At 36.9% G+C, this 24,890-nt stretch overlaps 2 protein-coding genes across 2 annotated transcripts in view; one reads left to right on the forward strand and one right to left on the reverse strand.

The window, feature by feature from the left end:
- The first annotated feature begins 587 nt into the window (after positions 1–587).
- On the forward strand, positions 588–3,778 carry LOC125262921 (olfactory receptor 1500-like). Its single transcript, XM_048181763.1, has 2 exons — positions 588–874; positions 1,291–3,778. Exon 2 carries the CDS (start codon positions 1,292–1,294, stop codon positions 2,279–2,281), a length of 990 nt encoding a protein of 329 aa, XP_048037720.1. The 5' UTR covers positions 588–874; position 1,291; the 3' UTR covers positions 2,282–3,778.
- Positions 3,779–5,712: 1,934 nt separating this feature from the next.
- The window catches only part of ubl3a (ubiquitin-like 3a), a 30,225-nt gene continuing 11,047 nt past the window's right edge, over positions 5,713–24,890 (reverse strand). Inside the window, exons 3-6 of the mRNA XM_048179870.1 lie at positions 14,623–14,731; positions 12,365–12,451; positions 10,000–10,077; positions 5,713–7,440 (exon numbers count right to left, since the gene is read on the reverse strand). Of these exons, the coding sequence (XP_048035827.1) occupies positions 7,388–7,440; positions 10,000–10,077; positions 12,365–12,451; positions 14,623–14,731 (327 nt within the window). The 3' untranslated portion in view covers positions 5,713–7,387. The remainder of the gene's footprint in view (positions 7,441–9,999; positions 10,078–12,364; positions 12,452–14,622; positions 14,732–24,890) is intronic.

Genomic DNA, 24,890 nt, shown 5'->3' on the forward strand with positions numbered 1-24,890 from the left:
TAAAGGTACTAAAAACATATTTAAATCGGTTCATGTGAGTACAGTGGTTCAATATTAATATTATAAAGTGACGAGAATATTTTTGGTGCGCCAAAAACCCCAAAATAACGACTTATTTAGTGATGGCCGATTTCAAAACAATGCTTCAGGAAGATTCGGAGCACAAATCAGTGTATCGAATCATGATTCAGATCGCGTGTTAAACTGCCAACGGCTGAAATAACGTGACTTTGGCACTCCGAACAGCAGATTCGACACACTGATTCATTATGCTCCGATGCTTCCTGAAGCAGTGATGGGCCATCACTAAATAAGTCATTACTTGTCATTTTTTTGGTGCACCAAAAATATTCTCATCGCTTTATAATATTAATATTGAACCACTGTACTCACATGAACTGATTTAGATGTTTTTAGTACCTTTATGGATCTTGAGAGAGGAAATGTCTTAATATATCTTAAAATAATCTAATCTATCTTAATATGTGTTCCGAAGATTAACGAAGGTCTTACGGGTGTGGAACAACATGACAGAATTTTCATTTTTGGGTGAACTAACCATTTAAGGTGTGGAATAAAGTTTTAGTCCCTGTCTATCAGGGAAGAACAATTCAGCCAAACTTCATTCCATATTTATCTTCTGGCAAAACACAGTCCTCACTCCCCAAACCCCAAAGGTCAGCCCAGTTTCATGACACCAATGATTCAAAACATGATCCTTCATGACGTGTTGGACCCTACAGGCTTTAACACTGATTCTATGACTATAAAATAATGAAACCACAAGCATCTGCTTGATAACTGAGAAACGTGTCATACTGAGCCAGGAATATTCTTAGCAGATGTCACATAATTTAACAGAGGAATAATCAAGGTAATCGTGTGATCATCTGAAATACAAACCAAAATAACATTCAGATTTTTGCAAATATTTGAATATCACAGAATGTGTAAATAATTTAAGGAAAATCTTAGTAACTAAATTAGTAATTGGTAACTAAATACTGTTCTACAAATTATGTAATTTTGAATGTAGTTTTACAAAAAACAATATTTATAAATTATTTTATAATTTACAATAATTTATAATGTCATAAGTGAACTGTGTTTAAAAAATGTTATATTATCATTATTATATTGTATTATATTTCTAAATGTTGCAGAGAATAATTTTAACTTCAAGTAAATATTTAAACATTTTTCAGCAAATCAAAGCCATTTTTATCAAGGTAATATCATGTGTAAAAGGCAGATATTCTTTTGTAAACAGATGTTTGCTGTATGTTTCAGTATGTCACAGGCAAATGAATCTGCAGCTTCTGTAGTAACCGAGTTTTTCATTGTGGGATTCCCTGGACTCCTGCCCAAATACTACAGCCTGATGGCAGTGCTTTTGTTCTGCATCTACATCGCTGTAATCACCGGCAACTCTCTCATTGTGGTCCTGTTTGTGATTGAACGCAGCCTCCATAAGCCTATGTATATTATCTTGCTGAGTTTGTCCTTTTCTGATATAGGTTTTTGCACAGTTGCTCTGCCTAAAGTCATTTCTCGCTACTGGTTTAATGACGGTTATATTGCATTCTACGTTTGTTTGTTTCAAAGGCAGCTGATTCACTATTTTGGGACCCTAAACTCTCTTATTATGATGATCATGGCTCTAGATCGGTACTTGGCGATCTGTTACCCACTAAGATACCCTGTTTTAATGACTAACCGCACTATGAGACTTCTAATAGGGTTTTCCTGGGTTACTGCAATGATTGCCCCAACCATCAACACAATGCAAACAGTGACACTGCCGTTCTGTGGGCCAAATATGATCGCTCAATGCTTCTGTGACTCTCAGTCTATGAACCAGCTCGCCTGTGCTGATGTCAGCCTCCAGAATCGCATTTCCTACGGTGTAGCAATGTTTGTGCTTCTCGTGCCATTCTCTTTCATCATCTTTTCCTATGCAAGTATCCTGGTGTCTGTGCTTCGAATAGCAAATGCACAGGGTCGTATGAAAGCCTTTTCTACCTGTGCCACACAGCTGACTATCATTATCATCTATTATGTGCCACGTTTCGTGGTTTACTCCGGTTCTAACATCCCGAACATTCAGATGAACAGCAGTCAGAAGATCGCCCTGGTCATGTTCTACAGTCTGCTTCCACCACTAGTGAACCCCTTTATTTACTGCATCAGGTTTAAAGAAATCAGACAGTTCTTTTTCAAATGGTGTGTCCAGAGAAACAGAATGAGTCTAAAGGTAAATAGGTTAACTATTTCTAAATGAGATTATCTGCCTATCCCTGTTCTGATGTATCTTATTACATGAAACTAGCATATTATTGTTATATTGTTATGTATTTACAATATTTGTTAATATAATTGTCATTTTCTATTTCTAAATTGTATTATAATAAATGTGGAAGGTAATTTATCACTCACAACTCAATAGACAAGCTCTTCTCTCTTTCACCAACACAATAAACCACAGTAGGCCTTAGGGTATTAGCCCTCAATGATAATTAAAAAAAAAAAAAAAAAAAGAACTGCTCAGAAGATTGAACAAAGAAACATATATATGTACATATATATGGAAATTTGCATATCCTGCTGTCCATGCTAAACTCCATGTAAAACTATTTTTTTATAATTATGTTTTTTTTTTTTTTACCTCGTTAATTAAAAGACTGCATTAAATATTTGTGATTTTTACAATCATGGAAAGTATATTATTTATAATGTAGTATAAATTAATAAAAAAGTGACCACCATCGATTCATAACAAAGCTTTAAAATGAAAGCTCTTCCCTACGTGATTAAACAATATTGTTCTTATTTTAGTGAGATTGCTATTAATAATCTGTTTTTAGGTAACATTAACGTTAACAAAGGTCTTACAAGACAGGGTGGAGGTTACTGGTTTTCATTAGTGTTTCTCACAAATTAATAGTAGGCTACCTGTCGTGTTTTGTTTTGCTGAAAGAAATTAAAATGATTAAAACCTGAACAAACTGTCAAAATTTCAAAGAAATCTCAAATCTCATTTGAAATCTCAGTAAGTTACCTGCTGAATAGAGAAAAAAGTTGATTCTTACTTCTGTTCTGTTGAAGGCCGTGCTTGTGTGCTCGTGAGGTTCCCATAGTGCCCGTGGTTTAAACTTGATCCTTGCCAAAGATGTCATAAAAAATAACTTAATGGTATTAATAACCGTATGGTATTTTGGCCAACTGGATACCATATTAAAGTGTTGTTAGCCTCTTGTGATTAAATTCATGATTTGTATTGCGTGTCTTGATGTATATTTCTCGGCACTACATTAAAATAAAGTCCTTAAAAAGTGTTTTGTATGAGACCAAAAATGAGTTTCCACTAGAGGGCGCATGGCGGATGAACCATCCGAATCCTTCATTTAGTCTCATTCATATATATAGGCGTTTTTTTTTCGCCTTATTTGGGATATTTCTACACGAAGACACAATTACAATGAACAATATGAGCATTAATTATTACTTTTAAATAGATACAGTAAAAAAATTTTTTTTAAAAATGATGTGATGTGATTTTAATCTGAATGTAATTAACATTTTACCCACAAGATGGCGCAAAAAGCTTACAATAAAAAATATATTTGACATTCATGGCCTAACGGGGCTGTTCACAACAAAACTAATGTTTTTATTAATAAAATATAAAAGTCAAGATAACATTAATGACTAATAGTACTCATACATTTATAAGTACACTATTTTTTTATGTTTTGAAAGAACTATCTTTTGTATGGAAGCCAAGACTGCCTTTATTTGATCAAAACCATTCACTAAAACAGAATTACAATTTGAAATGTTGTGTTTGTTTGTGTGTTTGTTTTCTTATAGAACAATATATATGTATATATAAGAATGTTTTAACATATAGCATATATATATATATATATATATATATATATATATATATATATATATATATATTACCGCTCAAAAGTTTGGGATCGGTAAGATTTTTAATGTTTTTAAAAGAAGTTTTGTCTGCTCACCAAGGCTTAATTTATTTAATTAAAAATACAGTAAAACAGTAATATTGTGAAAAATTATTACAATTTAAAATAACTGTTTTCTATTTGAATATATTTTACAAAGTAATTTATTCTAGTGTTGGCAAAGCTGAATTTTCAGCATCATTACTACAGTCTTCAGTGTCACATGATCCTTCAGAAATCATTCTAATATGATGATTAGTTCCTCAATAAATATTTGTTATTATTATCAATGTTGAAAACAGTTGTGTACTCTTTTTTTTTCAGGATTCCTTGATTAATAGAAAGTTCAAAAGAACAGCATTTATCTGAAATACAAAGCTTCTGTAGCATTATACACTACCGTTCAAAAGTTTGGGGTCAGTAAGAATTTTTATTTGTTTGAAAAGAAATTAATACTTTTATTCAGCAAGGATGCATTAAATCAATCAAAAGTGACAGTAAAGACATTTATAATGTTACAAAAGATTAGATTTCAAATAAACACTGTTCTTTTGAACTTTCTATTAATCAAAGAATCCTGAAAAAAAATATTGTACACAAATATTTTGTACAATTGTAAACAATAAATGTTTCTTGAGCAGCAAATTGACATATTAGAATGATTTCTGAAGGATCATGTGACACTGAAGATTAACGATGCTGAAAATTCAGCTTTGCCAACACAAGAATAAATTACATTTTAAAATATTTTCAAATAGAAAATATTATTAGATTAGATATTTCACAATATTACTGTTTTTACTGTATTTTTAATTAAGTAAATGCACCCTTGGTGAGCAGACGAAACTTCTTTTAAAAACATTACAAATCGTACCGACCCCAAACTTTTGAGCGGTAGTGTATATATGTATGTGAATGTTAAAATTACGTTAGGTTCCTGTGACGGGTAGATTTATGTATAGTGTAGGGAAGGGCCATACTATAGTGACTTTTAAGATTTTGTCAAACATATGACTTTTAAGATGTCCTTTAGTCAGACCCCACAATGTCGTAAATTCCTCATCTTACTATCTTAATGGGGTCATTTGGACCCCACAAAGTAATATAAACAAGGATGTGTGTGTAAGTGTAATTTATTCCTGTGATGGCAAAGCTGAATTTTACTTAAAGACCACAGTACAGTGTACATATTAGGACTTCCTGAGACCTGAAGCCTTTTAGTCTGAGGCATGACGCCTTTTCGTTGTATGACTGAGGTGTGAGGAAGTCCTAAAATGTACACCGTACTGCAGACCTTTAAATGGTGTTGTGTGTGTCTGTGCTTGTTTATATGATTTATGAGGACACAAATTTGTATAATGACATGGGTATAACACTGGTATTACAATGTAAAAGTGTATTATGATTACATTTGTTGAGTCCTCATACTTAAAATGGCTTAAACACATAAAAATGTAAATAAAAAAATGCAGTTTTCTGATTTTTTTTAGGGTAAAGAATATTACACCTATGGAATGTCTTCATAATGACAGGTGCACCAATATGTGTGTGTTTAAATAATTGAGATTAATTAAATGCTTTTTGGAACACAATATAGTGTTGTATAGAGCAAGAATTAGTGTTTTTAATTATATAGCGCTACAATCCAAACACAGTTATGATTTCGACTCGTTATATGAATTTATCACCCTCTCAAATTCATCATAAACTATCTGAAGGTGAACACATCAAGCAACAAGCATTTGACTTCAATATTCTGGATTCTTTATTCAGTTTATAGATGTATTTCCATTTGTAGTTTAGAGAATGAGAAGCATTAGTTTTATTTACAATTATATTTTTAAAAACTTCAGCTCTGTACAGATTTGAACCCTGATAAGGACCAATATTTTTCAGACCTAGTGCGGTGTTAAAATGCAGAAAGCAAAAACCACATGAACAGAAAAAGACAATGGAAGAAAAAAAGATATCAAATTATGAACATTTGAAGAAAAAACAAGAAACACAGTACAGTAATTTCTTCACCATTAGAGAGGGGTTTGCTGCTGTTAAAGTACATGACATTGTCAGCATCTCACTGCTCCAAATGCTAATGTGCTAACTGTTTTTAGACTATCATACACTAGACACCAATATATATCAACAATCTATAGTTATGTTCTCTATAAGATTCATATTAAATATACTCTACACATATGTAACCTTCGAATACAATTCCCATTTGGAAAAAATATTAAAAAGGGATGAGGAGAAAGAAAAATTACACAGATTTAGAAATGAAACAGCACATGTTTCTGTATTGTGCAAACAAATTTTATATCTAACAGGGAGGAAACCAAGCCAAACTTCATTCCGTAGTTATCTTCTGGCTCCAAACGCAAGCATTAATTTACACCACTACACTTAGAAAATAAAGGGATAAATCTTACCCTTCCTGAAAGAGAGCAGCTCAGAACTATCTAAAGAGGGCAGACGCAACACTGTTTGACTGTCAAAACACAGCCGCAAATGTCACTGTTACTCATTATGCATTATTTAGACTTTCCATGAACTTCTGGAGATCTACCTTCCTGCAAAGTCCCAACTCCTGCGCTCCAAACACACCCGAACCGGCTAATCGAGCACCGGAACTTGTTAAAGCAGGACGCTGGATCTCCAGGACCAGAATGGGGCATTTAAAACACATGGAAACGTATAATAAACAATTCTAAAACGTTCATCAGGCACATCAATACTTGTTCTCCTGCGCTGAACTACATGTGGCGATTAGTATTTCATCAGGAGGGCGCGTGAAGCGGAGGTTAAACCGCCAGTGAAGCGTGTGCTATTATTTCAGACGTAGGTGACGGCATGCCTTCCCGCCTCCGCACCGGATCCGAGCCAAGCCTGGTGAGCACGTGGTGCGTCGTTAAATGTGAAAAGTTCATCAGACCCTGTGTAAATTCATTTCCCCCTCACACGTCTCCCTCCTGAGAGGAAGAATCAAGGGCAAGTCTCTTCTTCCACACTGAATCATTCATGTTTGCCATGTGCAATAAAAAACGGGCCTCCTCCTTGTGCAAACCGGTAGAAGGGGAAGGAGTGCTTGTCTGTGTGTGAGTGTGTGCATGATGAAACGAGTTACAGGTCTGCTGGGTGTGCATGAAGGTAGAATGATGAGAAAAGATGTGTGTGGGGGTGACGGCAGGATGCGTTTTATTATCTGCTGCTCTCGAGGTTGGATTTTCTTGACGTCTTTTGGCTTAAATACGCACTATGCGTTCTCCGAGCCTGGTCTCGTTCTCTCTCGGGTGTGATTTTTTTTTCTTTCCAGGTGAAGTGAAGCTCTCGTTCCGGTCAGGTGTGAGTAGTTGTGTTTAAGCAGCATGGGCGAAGGGTGATGGGACACACTCATTCTGAGGGATGAAGGGATGTATTTACAGGATCACACAACAGTTGCTCTCTCCAGTCTTTTCCCGGTTCCTTTGACCTGAAACGAAAACACAAGCAGTTAATACTACTGCACAAAAACAAAACAATGGTTCTGTTTCAAAACCTAGTGAGCTGCCTACATAAACGACATTTTAAGGCATCATAGGCATTCTGTTTTGTTCTTAGGCCCTGTTTACACCTGGTATCAAGATGCGATTTGGTCGCAAGCAGATAAGGGAGATACGTTCCCGTTTACACCTGTTGTTTTAATCCGTCTCTTTTGTCCCCTTTCAACCACTTCTGTCCTGATTTCTTCAAGGGGAGGGTCTATGGGTGGATAAATATATGGGCTTTATTAGATCTTTCAATCTAATGGACAAAATAAGCTTGCACAATTTATACATGAATGCACCCAGAGACGACGGAAACACATACGGAGAGCAGCAGCTTTCATTTCTGCTCCGACCGTCGCAAGACCACGCCGAATGCTGTGAGTGTGTGTTAGAAATCAGGAATGGTGAGACAACATTGTGCTTGGTACGTTTTTCATCTTGAAACCAAACTTGGATCTTCAGCTGACAAAGTTTAAATCCCATCTGGTTAGCGCGCTTCCCATAATGTTTAGGCGTTAGGTCAGTAGGCGGCGAGTAGGTGGTCTTTTGTGGCTGTTAAAACGCATTCGACCACATGAACATCTACACTACAAAAGCAATCCAGTCGAATGTGTTTCTACCTCTGGAAGTGCTCAAAAGTGGACACGCTCAAAACATTTTACACACGGTTAATCCTGTATTTAGCGTCGTCCACTTGTGATTCCATCAACCAAAATGCATCTTAAAGGGATAGTTCACACAAAAATGAAAATTTGATGTTTATCTGCTTACCCCCAGGTGACTTTTATTCTTCAGTAGAACACAAATGATGATTTTTAACTGCAACCGCTGCCGTCTGTCAGTCAAATCCATAGACAAATCCAAATTAAACCCTGCGGCTCGTGACGACACATTGATGTCCTAAGACACGAAACGATCGGTTTGTGCGAGAAACTGAACAGTATTTATATCATTTTTTACCTCTAAAACACCACTATGTCCAACTGCATTCAGCACTCGCTTAGTGAGGTCTGATCGCGCTCTGACATTGGCAGTGATGTCTCGCGCGTATACTTCGTCACGAGCCGCAGGGTTTAATTTGGATTTGCAAGGTTTTTCGACTCTTATTGATCCAAGTTCCCATTCACTCCCATTATTTGACTGACAGACGGCAACGGTTGGAGTTAAAAATCATCATTTGTGTTCTACTGAAGAAACAAAGTCACCTACATCTTGGATGCGCTGGGGGTAAGCAGATAAACATCAAATTTTCATTTTTGGGTGAACTATCCCTTTAATACCAGGTGTAAACAGGGCCTTAGAAAGGTAGGCAACATAGTTATGTTCCCTTTTAAGATGCATATTTCTGCATATATTCTTTACACAGAAGACAATCCCAGACTGCATCCTTGAAAAGCTTGGTGCAGGATGGTGGGCAAAGAGAGAGAAGTGTAAGTAAATCTAATATTTAATATAAAAAGGTACCGTTAAAAATAGCTTTATTAAAAGCTATTAAAAATGAATAGCTATTTTAATAGTACTTAATATGTGCCAGATACTGTATTTTTATGCTTATTAGAGTAATATAGAAACAGCTTGTGTGAATTTTTTGTAAGGAGCATTGTTGAGAGTTTCTGAATTGCGTAACTGAATTGTGTGTGAATGTAACCGTGTTAAGGACTCAAATACAGGACTGACAATCATATACTGTTGCTGTGTGAATGTGGCCTATATAAAATATTCCAAATCAATCATTTATGAGGATCTTTTTCAGTGACTTAAAAGGCAGCTACCCATGTAGGCAGCACTGAAGCTCACTAGGGTTTGGAGCAGAGCCATAGTTCTGATAAATAAGTCAGCAGGACCCTGCAAAAATTTTGTCAAAGCACAAAGTGCTTTAAGCATTTACAATTTTTTATTAAAACAGAAATTCACACTGCAATATTATTAATAGTTTAACAAGGGACATTGTGAATGTATGTGGTTTATACATGAGTAACTCTTAAATGAAATTTTAAAAATTACATTTTTTAAATTTAATTAATAATGTTCTCACTGAATTCACCTGAAAATTATAAAGGACACTTGAAGAAAAAAAATTTGATATTTGATACATTTGAAATGTCCCTCAAACTCAAATTAATATATAATATACATATATTCTTATATTTCTTTCTATTTTGAAACCAATAATCAATAAATAGTGCATCACTTGTCTCTGAATTTTCATGAAAATGTGCCTACAGATCAGCATTTAAATAAAAACTGTTAAAACTCAGCAAACATTAAATTCATAGTTATTTGTCTTCCTATTTTATCACCTACATGTTCATGCGACAGGGTCTTTTATATTTTGGTGATAAAATACTTTAAAACTTCTGAAAGACTGAAATATTGCCAGAGGTTGAGAATGATCCACATATAAATTTGTGATTTTTGAAGAAAGTGAAGGCTGCAGTTAGGCAGGGAGCGTGTGAAAAAGTAAAGGAGGAGTGGACAGAAAAGAGAAAGGGCAGAATGGTTACCTTGGGAATTTGGCTCAGGCAGCGTCTCTCTGGCAACTAAATGCATCACTGTGGTTTTTCCAAGAGGCAGTTTTAAAGCTGCAAGACACAAGGGAAAAAAGAGTGTTAGACTGAATGGACACACAAGAGACTAATGCAGCTGTACATCTGTGATACCAAAGTAACTTTTCAAGGGGATGAAGTCATAGGACAGAGGAACAGGATGACAAGTAAACCTCTGGATGAGAGTGCAGCAATTAAGCCTGTGCCTTATTGAGAGCCGTCACTGACTCTGAGACCATTGCTGCTGCCTTCTGCCCCACAGACAGACTCTGTCTGCATGCCTTGGTTCTCTTGAATCAAGAAGGTGTCAGCGTGTATTATCAAAGTGACACTTCTTTGGCAAACCCTGCCTGCGCGCCACTATCACATCATCAGCCAAACAGTTCAGAAATAGGAGCTGGTTGTGAGTTTTTATTCAATCATTGTTATTCAGCTATGGGAAATGTTTGCCCAGGCAAAACATTGCAAAACCCATTAGATATGAGTAAACAGTCTAATAGTTAAGCTTTTCACATGTCACAAATATTTATAAAATATATATAATCTCAAAAGAGACCCTATTTTAAGTGTAATAAGAGAAAAACATACTTATATAGTCTTAACTAATCACAGTTTAGCTAAGATTACCTGACAGACAGACGACAGACAGACGACAGACAGACACTAGGGCTGGGACAATACATCGATTCTCGATCGATACAATGAATCTGGATTGATCCTCATATTTTCTCTCGAATCGATTCTGAGCTTAGTTTTAACAGCAGATGGCGCTCTAGGCTAGTTTTTAACTGCACACTCTCAAACGCTCACTAAGAAGACTGCTGGACAGCTCTCGTGCATTCGGCTGAGTCACGTAAGTGGTTAAATATACACCTCAGCTCAGAATGCTTTTATGATGTAAGATAAATGTAAACACAGCCCACTGCAATTCACTTCAATCTTTTCGAACTTTATGAATAATTATTTTAGGTTTAAGTGGTGTGTGTAAAAGAATTAGAAGCAGGCAGTGTACAAGTGTTTCTAAAGCACGTATAGCAGTGCCATCTGCTGTTTAAAAACTAAGCTCAGAATCGATTTGAGAGAGAATCGCGATACATCGGAAAATATCAGAATTACTCCAGATTCTTTGTATCGAGATTCGATGTATTGTCCCAGCCCTAACAGACACAGACAGATAGATATAGACAGACAGACAGACAGACAGACACAGAGACCGACAGAGATATAGACAGACAGATAGACAGATATAGATAAATAGATTTACAGACAGACAGACCGACAGAGATAGATATAGACAGACAGACAGATAGATTTACAGACAGACCAACAGAGATATAGACAGACAGATAGACAGATATAGATAGATAGATTTACAGGCAGACAGACTGACAGAGATAGATATAGACAGACAGACAGACAGACAGATAGATTTACAGACAGACAGACCGACAGAGATATAGACAGACAGACAGACAGATATTTACAGACAGACTGACAGAGATAGATATAGACAGACAGATAGATTTACAGACAGACAGACAGACAGATAGATTTACAGACAGAGATATAGACAGATAGATAGACAGATATAGATAGATTTACAGACAGACAGACCGACAGAGAGACAGAGGTAGATATAGACAGACAGACAGACAGATAGATTTACAGACAGACAGACCGACATAGATAGATAGATAGATAGATAGATAGAAGGAAAGACATATATATACTCATGCACTTTCTTACACGTTCACAAACCCACTCAATCTTTTATTGTTGCTTGAGGGATGGCCAAATGAATAAAAAAAAATGCTTCCTGTTCACACCCAAAGAATTTCCTCTCCTCCCTGTTTTGTTTCCCTGATGACAGGTCTGTCGGCCAGTGCTTTCTTACTTTCATAGACTGCTCTCTTCCCTCAAAGCTCCATGAAAAACTCGCTGCCGCACTGAGAATATTTCTAAGTTTGTTTCATTAAGTGAATTCTATTCATGACTTGAGAATTGTAAAACGTAGGTGTATTGGGACTGAGAGCTGAATTTTTGGGTACGTCCTTACAATCAGCTGACTGTGATGTGGAATCAAACCGCAATGCACCCTGGCCCGAAATAAACCAAGACAAAGCCAAATTAGTTATCTGTGCAATTATAAAACTCCAATGGGACATAGCGAATTCACCTGGCAGAGAAAAATCCAGGCAACTTCTTATCTGTCAGACCCATGATTTGGGACTGAGAAGAATGATTTAATAAATAATCAACAGTAACAGAGCATGTGTGATGTGATATAAATAATGGTAATGAGGAGCGTGGGAGGGCAGCTCACCTCCAAGCGTCACATTTCCGTGTAGGAATCGGCCCTGGTAGATGAGGCGCAGGATGTTCGGACTGCTCACTTGTTCCTCCTCCCAGTCTGTTAAAGACAAAACGAATTAGAGGGATTCATGATTGTGTTGCACACAAAATATACAAATCTGAAGCCAAACAAGAAACAGACCATAATGCAAGTCATTATGCACAGAAGAAAGAAAGTCAAAGGTTTGGAACAACATGAGGGTGAGTGTACGATGAGTAAATGAAGAAAAAGGGCTTTTTCTTTTGGGGGCACTTTTCTACTAGTCTTTCCACATTACTCCTTCCTTAGATTTTCACTAGTTCACTTGGTTTTCTCGTCATTCATTTATCCATTCATACGACCCACCCATCTCGCTCATTCTTGACTCAATCCAAATGGAGACTCAGTCACAAGACTCAAGTGAGGGTCAATCTGTGTCCTCATAAGGTTGAGCTCTGCTGTGCTCGTCTGCTATGAATAAAACTCTGATTCAATCCCAGACCACCCCGACGGAGTTTAAGAACTGTATAACAAAGAAAGCCTTTCTTTTTGCAGTATTCCTTTGCTTTTTTCATCAATATTCTTTATAATTAAGGGCTGATGACTCTAATAAGAGCTATTCAAAGCAAGAAATTAAAATTAAATGAACTTAAATGAACCCTGAATTGAATTGGAGCAAGAAATGGTAATAAAAATGTACAATTCCTGCTAAAAATGCTGCCTAAGTTGGTGTGCTGGTCTCAGACTGGCTTAAGATGGTTTAGCTAGTCAGTTAGCTCCAAAAACCGACAAAACAGACCCATTAGTTAGCTTGACTGGGCTTGAAGAGCAGATATCCAGCAGGGATGGTATTGCCATGTTTTTGGAACATATAACCATGGTAAAATCATGTTCTGCCTTTTTTTATTGATATGCTAACCATTCAGTGCCGTGTACACTACCGTTCGAAAAATTTGGGGTCAGTAAGTTTTTTGTAATGAAGAAAGAATCTGATACTTTTTTTATTCAGCAAGGATGCCTCAAAACTGAGCAGTGAAAGACATTTATAATGTTACAAAAGATTTCTATTTCAAATAATGCTGTTCTTTTGAACTTTATATTCATCAAAGAATCATGAAAAAATGTATCATGGTTTCCATAAAAATATTAAAAGCGCAGTAAGCGATTTCTGAGAAAAGCTGTTGATATTTGAAATCACCAAAACAAACACGCCCCTCCACAAAAGGATCACACCCCTAACTTGATAGCTCCGCCCTCAAATTCACAAACGCGGCATGCAAAACAGGCACCTCCTCCCTAATGACTGTATTTGCAGCTTACTGCTGATTGGCTACAAGTGTATTTTGGTGCTCGGTTCGATCTACTTTCAACAGTGTTTTTCAGAAATTGCTTACTGCATCTTTAAGCAGCAAAACTGTTTTCAACATTGATAATATAGTATTAAGAATTTTTTTGAGAACCAAATCACTATCTTAGAATGATTTCTGAGGATCATGTGACACTGAAGAACTGGAGTAATGGCTAAACAATATTATTGTTTTTTAATCAAATAAATGTGCAGCCTTGGGTAAGAATAAAAGGCTTCTTCAAAAAACATTAAACATCTTACCAACCCCAAACCTTTTAACAGTAGTGTATATATCAACATACCATGGTTTTATACCGTCACTACACCATGGTACCGCCACAGTATGTTTTTTAGAGGTCAATCAGATGGAAAATGCTAAACCTGAGCTTGTGGCCACATCCCTGAAAGCACTTGCAGTTTCAGATGGGTTGCCAAGGCACGGTGGAGAAACAGATGAAAGAGGAGTCTGGATACCATCTGCTCTTCTCTAAAATTCAGAAGTAGCAGTATGTGTGTGTATAATAACCTGCAAATTTACTAGAACAGTATCTGTGGAATATTTGAATGCAAACCACACAGTCCTCGGGCACAGGCGGAGAGACGGCTAGACAGATGTATAAACACACAAACTCAGACGCACTGTTTTTTTCCCCTGAATAATGTCATTGACTTTAGGTCAGCGTACAGTGAGTGGAATCTAGCTCTGCATGGGATTACCACTCAGTCAGACTCAGATTTGTCTGCGGCACAGATTATCTGAAAACAGAAAAAGGTTGTAAAGAGGAATCTACTCAATGCCAGGAAACAAAAGCCTGAAAATCCTTCACAAGAGCCAACAGTTTCTGCTAAGGGAACGCATTCAAAACAATATGTGTGTGTTTTAAGATGAATCATCACGCACCCATTGGCCAGTTGTCGTACACGTGCTTGGCGATGTCGGCCGCAGAGTCATTTGGCGAGAACAGGAACTCCTTTGTTTTTCCACTCACCAAGATGAGCCTCAAGTTGATCTGAAACACAAACACAAACAATAGAGACGTTAGAAGCTCAGTCAGAATCCACACCACACTTCCTCGACATCGACACGAAATGAAATTTGCAACCCATTTTAACTCGTAGTGTGACGTATTTCCAGGTTTCATGCCAGAATGGAGCCAGAACTGAGTGTTAGTTTGCTAAAACAATGCCTATATAGCTATTATGCTACTGGCAGTCCCACACGGAAACTGTGCACACATAACTTTGGAGAAAGATCTGCATATTTTCACAGAATTAAAAAGCCTGTCAGACAGAAAGCTTCACAATCTCATGACACTTGTGTATATTTATTTATAAACTAAATTGACTAATTTAATTATGCTTTTAGCTACCAATAAGAGTATAGTGTTCTCAGTTCCATTTAACTGCAAAAAACATTGGTTTATATTATTAAGGGGAAAACATGTTAACATTAAATAAAAAAATTGAAGATGGACGGTTGAGAAATTATTTCATAAATCTTTTATATGTCCTCCACTACATCCTTCCTTTGGTGATTGCAAACCACCAGTGATTAAATCGGCACAATTATGCTGTTTGTGCAAGCACTCAAGCAATGTATCAAGCATTATCATATCCATTCACATCCCAGAGTGTCACCCATTTAAAAACAAAAGAGTAGGATGTATCAAGCTGAGAGAAAGAGAGAGATGGACAGAGCTCGGGGCAGTGCATGTCCAATGCACGTGTGTCGCTCTGCGAGTGTCTGATGTCATCAGAGGATCCAGTATTAAGCTCCTCCCTTTATAAGCACACACACATTGCCAGCTGCAGTGATGTAACAGAGTGAAAACCAGCAGATGGAAACAAAGATCCTTCTAAGCACTTTATAGAATCAGATTAGAGCCAGGAGCAAGAGCCCGCACACTCAAACAACTCATCCAGAGATCACAACACAAACACACACACACACAATCTTAAGTATCCTTCAGAGGAAAGAGTATCAGTCAGCAAACAGACACACACATTCATGCACAAAAATGGTTGGATGAACACACAGACATGCACATGCAAATCTAATTTAGGCTCGGATTAGTATGTGGCTATTTTATGAAGCCACCACACAGGAAGGAAATACCAGAGGAAATCTACTTATCGCAATATTTCTGTACACATTTTTGCCATTTCCAGAGTTTTTGAAATACTTATGCTAATTTGTATGTCAGAAAACAGAAATTAAATTAGTTTCCTCAAATTAGTATTTATATCCTACAAATGTAAAGACCTCTATCCTGTATTTTAAGAAAATAAAATGTGCTAGATAATATTGTGAATAGTAATATTTTGGTATATATGTCAAATATACACTCTCGTTCTGGGTCAGTAAGATTTTTCTATTAAGAAATTAATATTTTTATTCAGCAAGGCTCAGTAAATTGATTAAAAAAAGTGACTAAAGACATTTACTGTTTCTATTTCAAATAAATGCTGTTTAAATTTTCTATTGCATCAAAGAATCCTGAAAAAAACTGTATCACAAAAATATTAAGCAGAAGTCTTTACTGCATTTTTCATCAAATAATTGCAGCCTATTTTGTACTGTGTAATGTAATATTTAAGCATTAATTGGCTGATATTTGACATTATTGGCAGTGATTAACAGACCAAAATGTAATAATGCATCAATTAAACATTGATTACATTTAATAACAGCTTTAGCAATTAATAAATATACATTGTTTTCAAATATTTTTTTGTGAATTTTAAAGAAATACTGCCAATTTGCTCGAAAGATTTGCTAATTACCCTTTTAAATGACACTACGTACTAGCCTATACTTTATTTCATCAGTTATAAGTATTGGTGCTTAAACTAAAAATTAAATGAAAACAGACACCATTTATTTTCTTAAATTCACTGTGAATATTATTAAGAAAAAAAATTTCCAATGACATCACAAAGTCCTCACTATACAATACTCAATGTACAAAATCTAGACAAAATTCCCTCCATGAATATCCTGTTTCCTTACATGATGAAGTAAGAATGGGTTGTTGTTTCATGTTGACTCATCATAACCACCACTGGTTATGAAGAAACAATATTTAACTCAGAGCTGAAAAGGCGTGTGTCATTCTCCCATATGGACTCACTCAGTAAGCTGGCAATTGGCAGCTAGTGGCTGATCAAAAACATCAGGATGGCAGTTCTAACCATGATTACATATACACATAGATGCCACATTCGAATGCTCTAGACACACCAGCGCGCCAGCTATCTTGGAGTGTTCAGCGTGTCGTCACTCAAAGTAAGAATCATTGATGCCACAACATGGCACAGCTTCTGGTTGTGAAACTGTGTGAAGAAATGGGCTAACCTTTCTCAGGTGAGAATGTGTTCGTTTGTGTTTGTATATGTATTGCATCTCAATGTTACAGGTTTTTAAACTATGGTAACTTTTTAATGTTGTGTTAGCTGATACCTTCGTCTAATTGTATAGAACTTGACAGTTATAAAAGAAAGGATGTGAAGGATAGACTTACCATGTTTTCAATGGCATCCACTGTAAAAAGCTGTATAAAGCTCCTAGATCACTTATAATTTTCCACAGCTCATGTTGTCTGGAGTTTTATGTCTACTGAGGTTTCTTGGAAAGATATTTTTGCAGTGTTTTGTCTGCAGAACAATCCAAAAACTCATCAAATAACAGTACAACCCACTGGAGAGATGTATGTCTATCCTCACAGCCTCGCTTTCGTTCCCCTTAAAAAAGGGGATGGCGCTGCTGTGAATAAGGTCTATTGTGTTAGTTTAGCAGAATCATCTGCTGAAGTCTATTGCAGATATACAGTAGATATTCATTCATGCGTCTAACTACGGTTGCAGATGCAGTCAACTTGCTCTGAAGTGTTCACAGACCTGCTTTGACTGTTCCAATATGGCGGAAGGCTTACTTATATCAGCCCATAGAAACAGCCACTAATGAGGCATCTATGTATATATATCTATGGTTCTAACACAATGGAACACCTCCTAGTTTCCATAGAGATAGTAACCGTGGCAGCGGCTCCTCAGTGAGAGCGCTGACCTGAATCACCTGCAGGCAGAGTGTTTCTTCATCTGTCTCTTTCTCTCTCGCCGTATCTCATCTTTCATTATGTCACTCCATCTTTTCCACATCTTTGTCTAATGATGACATATCATCTTCACCTGCTGCATGCCAATGAGCAAAAACCGAAGGAAGCTGATTTATATGATGTTTCCAGACATACGCAGAAAGGAGGAAAATCTGCTCTAATCACAGAAATATGTGTTATGCTGGGATACGTCTGCTCGAAACATTCCTCCTCCATCCATCTCCTTGGTGAGCAGACAAAATCTCACTATGACGTAATACGACATACAGTGCTGCCTCCAAGGAACTTCAACAACAACAAGCTCAGCAGAAAACATCCGCCGGGGAATGATTTCATAGGCGAGGGTGACGCTGGCACTAGTCTTACCCGGGAGCAGGTGGTTCCCTCTCAGTGAAGACAGTAGTTGCTATGCCAAACATTATTATACCACTCAATATTTATCTCTACTGCTGCATCCTCACAGAATATGTTCAACAATCCCAGCGTAGGAAGACCCGGCTCCCCACAACCAACCCTTTAGGGGGAACGTTTGATGTAATCACCTCCCAGCGCTCTCCTGCACAAACAAACACACTTTCCTAGGGACACAGACGACACGTAACACCTCACTCGTGAGGCTACAGGGCAGCGATGGGATCTCCACTGTGATGGAAAGATTTGCTTATGTAAAGACTGCATTCACACCAGAGACCCTAGTGAAAAATAAATATACTAAAATGTATCTGAAATACATTTATTTCATGCTAAGTATACTACAAATACATTTACATATTATGTACTTGATAAAAATACCTTGCAATTGTACTTTTGGTAAACTAAACCGGTGCACTTAAAGTCTGCTAAACTGTACTTAATGCACTTCAATTGTGTGGAAGTAGTGCTGAGGTCCAACTAAAGATATACTTAACTATATTTGATTGTGCTAAAGTGGAACTATTGCTAGTATACTTTAGGTAAACTTTAAATATCTTGCATTTAAAGACATATTTTATTCAAAGATAATACAATCCTTATCAATAGTGACATTAAAACACATTTTAGGCTAAATATTTCGAGTACTACTTGTGCACAAATAGTAGTCTAAATAAAGTTTAAAGGGTTGAAAATGAAAATTGAAAAATTAAAATTCTGTCATTAATTACTCACCCTCATGTCGTTCCACACCCATAAGACCTTCGTACATCTTCGGAACACAAATTAAGATATTTTTGATGAAATCCGACGGCTCAGTGAGGCCTCTATTGCCAGCAAAATAATTAACACTTTCAGATGCCCAGAAAGCCACTAAAGACATATTTAAAACAGTTCATGTGACTACAGTGGTTCAAGCTTAATGTTATGAAGCAACAAGAATACTTTTTGTGCACCAAAAAAACAAAATAACGACTTTATTGAACAATATCTAGTGATGGGCGATTTTAAAACACCGCTTCATGAAGCTCTGAAGCTTTACAAATCTTTTGTTTCGAATCAGTGGTTCGGAGCGTGTATCAAACTGCCAAAGTCATGTGATTTCAGTAAACAAGGCTTTGTTACGTCATAAGTGTTTCGAAATTTCAATGGTTCACCACTGGGGAGCATGACTTGGGCAGTTTGGCAGTCATATGAACTGTTTTAAATATGTTTTTAGTAGCTTTCTGGGCATCTGAAAGTGTTAATTATCTTGCTGGCAATGGAGGCCTCACTGAGCCATCGGATTTCATCAAAAATATTTTAATTTGTGTTCTGAAGATGAACGAAGGTCTTACAGGTGTGGAACGACATGAGGGTGAATAATAAATGACAGAATTTTCATTTTTGGGTGAACTAACCCTTTAATGTCGGCATGATGCGGAAGTTGCGATTGTCTTTTCTTCTCTACTGTGACGTCTACCGAGTGAAACGGCATCTGAAATGAGAGGGCGGGACTTGATTTCGTACTTCGGTAATTGATTGGATCGTTGGAAGTTGGGCGTCGCTAACAAAATGGAGGCAGATTTGAATGCCCGTTTGCAGTCAGTTGTGGGGGATTTCTCTCCACCGGACTCACTGCGAGCACCCTCACATTACTGTAAGAACTTTATTTATTGAGGATGATGAGGACAGTTAACAGCACTAAACAGCAAGAGAGCGCACATGAGAGAGCCTGACTGACTGACCGACGGTGCTCGTCCATTGGCACGGAGCAAGTGGAGAAATGAGCGTTCTCGGTTCATTCCTATGGAAGTTGAGCCACACGTTTGCGCGTAAGTTAAGCGTGACGCTAAACTTCCATAGGAATGAATTTAAAAACTGCGTGAAAAACTGACTGACTGAGATCAGTTTCCTTTTAATGTTTAAGGGTACTGTACACCACAATGACTGGCATCAGCAGTGGTTAATGCATTGATCTCTATAAAGTGAAGCCTCAGCTTACCCCAGCGACAGCATTTACCCCTTACGTCACTGGATCTGCTGGCAGTTCCAGATAACTCGCACCATAGCATGTGACAGGAAGAGACGATGAGTTATTTTGAGAGGGAGGGCCGGTTAATGTTTTTGATTAAGATTACTTATACTTATCAGTATAAGTCTCAAGCGATGTCAGTAAATATGTTAATAGATTTAAACTATACTTAATATGAAATAAATGTATTTTAAATAAGTTATTTTTTAGTAGGGGAAACACATAAAGCACAACAAAGGCTCTGCCAATCAGTGTTGTCAAAGGTACCGACTTCGGTGCTTTTAACACTACTGCCAATACAGTCATTGCATATAGAAATTACACCTAAATGTTGCAATAGTCACCAAAAATTCACAAAGAAAATAGAAAATCACTCAGAAAAGTGCTTGGGCAGGTAACACTTTTGTTAATCAGGCACGGTTATTGGCTGATGCTGATAATCTTAAAATATTAGCTGAATATTGAAGGTTTATTTGTTACTAGTATAGTCTACTAGTGACTACTACTAGTGTAGTCTCTTACTGGTATGTTGCCATTATGATTATGCATTTTAGTAGATAACATGATTTCACTGCAATACTCTAATGAATAATCATGAATTGTGACATCTGCATTGTGATATGACACTGCGAGGTACTTGTTGATACCAAATAACACCTGCAGTAGTCTTTCCATTGCTGACATGTTGAAAACAGATATGTCATCCAGAGCAGGTGTTTCAGGTTTGCTATAGTTACAAACAGAGCATGAAGTACTAGAGATTTTTCTGAGAGTTGTAGCTTTTGGGTTTCACAAGTTGAGCAGGAGATTCTCTGCTTTAGAAGGATAAACAACCCAGTGGTTCTGCCAAGAGAGAGAGAGTGTGTGTGTGTGTGTGTGTGTGTGAGTGAGTGAGAGAGAGAGATGCTGACAGTAATGAGTGTGTCAGACAGGACATCTGAACTAAAAGCAGCCACAACAAATGCTGACCACAGTGGATGTGACATGTCGACCGGCTTTGCCCATCTCAGAATAGAGGTCTGCCAGATTGTTCTGGGAATGACATTTATGCAATAGGGAACAGACACACAATCACAGCACTTACGCAACCGTACATCAATGAAAACTATATTAGAAACGTCGCCTCCAGCAGGGATTTGTCTGTTTTGGAGAGAGAGGAAATTAGTGAGTTCTATGGCGAGATCGGTTATGTCTATATAAGCTGGTTAAAGAACAATGACATCGCGTTCCAAAACAAAAACAAGTCACATGCAACATGCCTGATTCACAGGAAGAGCCATTAGAGATTAAAGGGTCATGAAACACCCCTGTTTTACCCTGGTTGTATCACACAAGCCTAATGCAAGCTTCACATAAACCCTGCCTTATCAACATCTCAGGACTTACTCAAGTTCACAGTACAAAGGCTTCAAGTGACTGGATCACGAAGAGTCTCCAAAATAGAACCCCATTTATACCTATATTAAAGGTGCCCTAGATTGTTTTTTTACAAGATGTAATATAAGTCCTAGGTGTCCCCTGAATGTGTCTGTGAAGTTTCAGCTCAAAATACCCCATAGATTTTTTTTTATTAATTTTTTTAACTGCCTATTTTGGGGCATCATTAACTATACACTGATTTTTTCAGCACGGCCCCTTTAAGAGATGCGCTTCCTCTGCCCCACGAGCTCTCGACTATATATACATCCCATAAACAAAGTTCACACAGCTAATATAACCCTCAAATGGATCTTTACAAGATGTTCATCATGCATGCTGTATGCATGCTTCGAATTATGTGAGTAAAGTATTTATTTAGATGGTTACGTTTGATTCTGTGTGAGTTTGAGGCTATGCTCTGTTGCTAAAGCTAACATTACACACTGTTGGAGAGATTTATAAAGAATGAAGTTGTGTTTATGAATTATACAGACTGCACGTGTGTAAAAATGAAAATAGCAATGACTCTCGTCTCCGTGAATACAGTAAGAAACGATGGTAACTTTAACCACATTTAACAGTACATTAGCAACATGCTAATGAAACATTTAGAAAGACAATTTACAAATATCACTAAAAATATCATGATATCATGGATCATGTCAGTTATTATTGCTCCATCTGCCATTTTTCACTGTTGTTCTTGCTTGCTTTCCTTGTCTGTGCACAGATCCAGCCGTTAATACTGCCTTTCCTTGTCTAATGCGTCGAATGGGCTGGCATTATGCAAATATTGGGGTCATACATATTAATGATCCCGACTGTTACGTAACAGTCGGTGTTATGTTGAGATCCGAGTGTTTTCCGGAAGTCTTTTAAACAAATGAGATTTACATAAGAAGGAGGAAACAATGGGGTTTGAAACTCAATGTATGTCTTTTCCATGTACTGAACTCTTGTTATTCAACTATGCCAAGGTAAATTCAAATTCTGATTCTAGGGCACCTTTAAAGGGATATTTCACCCAAAAATGAAAGACACGAAACGATCGGTTTGTGCGAGAAACCGAACAGTATTTATATCATTGTTTACCTCTAAAACACCACTATGTCCAACTGCATTCAGTATCCGGTTAGTGAGGTCAAAAAACACGTTCTGATGACGGAAGTGATGTCTCACGCTTTGCTTCAATGAGTGACATCATTCAGACCTCACTAACCGGATGTGCAGGGCAGTTGGACATAGTGGTGTTTTAGAGGTAAAAAATGATATAAATACTGTTCGGTTTCTAGCACAAACTGATCATTTCATGTCTTAGGACATCAATGTGTCATCACGAGCCACTGGGTTTAATGTGGATTTGTCTGTGCATGTTTTTTTTACCCTTATAGACAAAGTTCCCACTGACACGCATTATACGACTGACAGACCACAACGGTTTGAGTTAAAAATAATCATATGTGTTCTACTGAAGAAACAAAGTCACCTACATCTTGGATGCCCTGGGGGTAAGCAGATAAACATCAAATTTTCATTTTTGGGTGAACTATCCCTTTAAGTGCCGTCCACTTGTGATCGAATCACCTAAGAGATGGATGATGGATTGAGGGAAGCACTATCCCCAATATCCAACACTATCAGTTTTGACCAACCTCATCTATTTTACTGTGAATTACTGTACAAAGTTTCTCTTTCTGTGTCCTGAAAGATCCATTTCAGTCAGGCACAAAATTCATTCATTCTGCTCAATGGATTCGGAATCTGCTTCTGTGTGTGAACTCAACCTCAGTCATAAACAGACAAGACAGAGAAGAGAAGCCATCCATCTTCCCTCTGACAGCACAGTGCTGGTTCAAACGGTGTCATCTCTGTCTATGTCTCCAGGAGTCTGTGATGTAGTTGAGACTGAGGTGGTTTTGAAGACTGTGATCACACTCCCTCATCTCTCCTTCATCATTCAAGGTGTTAGTGGGATTTCACCCGCATATCTTAGAGAGTGTGAAGAAGCTTTTCAGAGCATCTCATTCTAAGAATGGAAGTGTTATTTCTTTCCTCAGGTTGAAATTGGGGTATACTTAACCTACCCTGCTAAACTGACTGTCTGCATGCCTTAAATAAACAAAGAGTCAACAAATCACAACCCCATTTACTTTCCTAATTCATGTTCCCGGTCTTATTGTGAATGATTTATCAATGCATGTTGTTCCAAAGAAAAAAATCTTTCTCATTTTTCCTGTAAAAGAAATACTACACCATTCAAAAGTTTATTTTTTTCTATTCTATTTGTTTTATTCAGCAAGGATGCATTAGACTGATCAAAAGTGACAGTAAAGACATTTAATGTTACAAAAGCTGTTTAAAAATAAAATGCTCATTAATAAATTGAAAGAAAAATGTAGAAGAAAAATGTATCAGTTTCTACAAAAATATTAAAAAGAAATGTTTCTTGTGTACCAAATCAGCATATTAGAATGATTTCTGAAGGATCATGTGACACTGAAGACTGGATTAACGGCTGCTAAAAATTAAGCTTTGCCATCACAAGAATAAATCACATTTTAAAATAGGAAACAGCTATTTTAAATTGTAATAATATATCACAATATTACTGTTTTACTGTATTTTAATAAAATAAATGCAGCCTTAGTGAGTATGAGTGACTTCTTAAAAAACATTTTTTTTTTAAATCTAACCAACCCCAAACTTTTCTACCTCTGAAACAATTTTCCTTTCAGATGACATCATCAGCCATTTTATTTTTTAGTTATTTACAATCCAGTCAATTCCCAATAGATTAAATTAATTCCCGCCCTGCAGAACATCCTGTTTCACTCAGAAATACGTCACACTGCAGAAGTACGTTTTTGATTCTGAATGCCATTTCCTGTCTACTAAATTACATAATTGAGAATGACAAAAGTTTATCCAGAAAATGACTTTGCTATAAAATAAACAACATATTAAAGTTTCGTGAGTAAAATGTAAAGTTTCTTTTGCAAACCATTTTTGTATGTTTTCAAACATTTAGAAAAACAAAGCATGGATTTCAGGTTCTGTCAGGTACGGTACAGCCTGTACAATCCAGTTTTTTTATTTCTCAACATGAGACAGAACAGGTTGGTCCGCTTTGCAGTGGCGATCCGATTCTTTCTCTGGTGAGAAAGTTAAAACCACTGAGTATGGTAAACCGCCCATTGTTTGGGCTTTGCA

This window comes from Megalobrama amblycephala, linkage group LG2 (assembly GCF_018812025.1).
Source record: "Megalobrama amblycephala isolate DHTTF-2021 linkage group LG2, ASM1881202v1, whole genome shotgun sequence".
NCBI lineage: Eukaryota > Metazoa > Chordata > Actinopteri > Cypriniformes > Xenocyprididae > Megalobrama > Megalobrama amblycephala.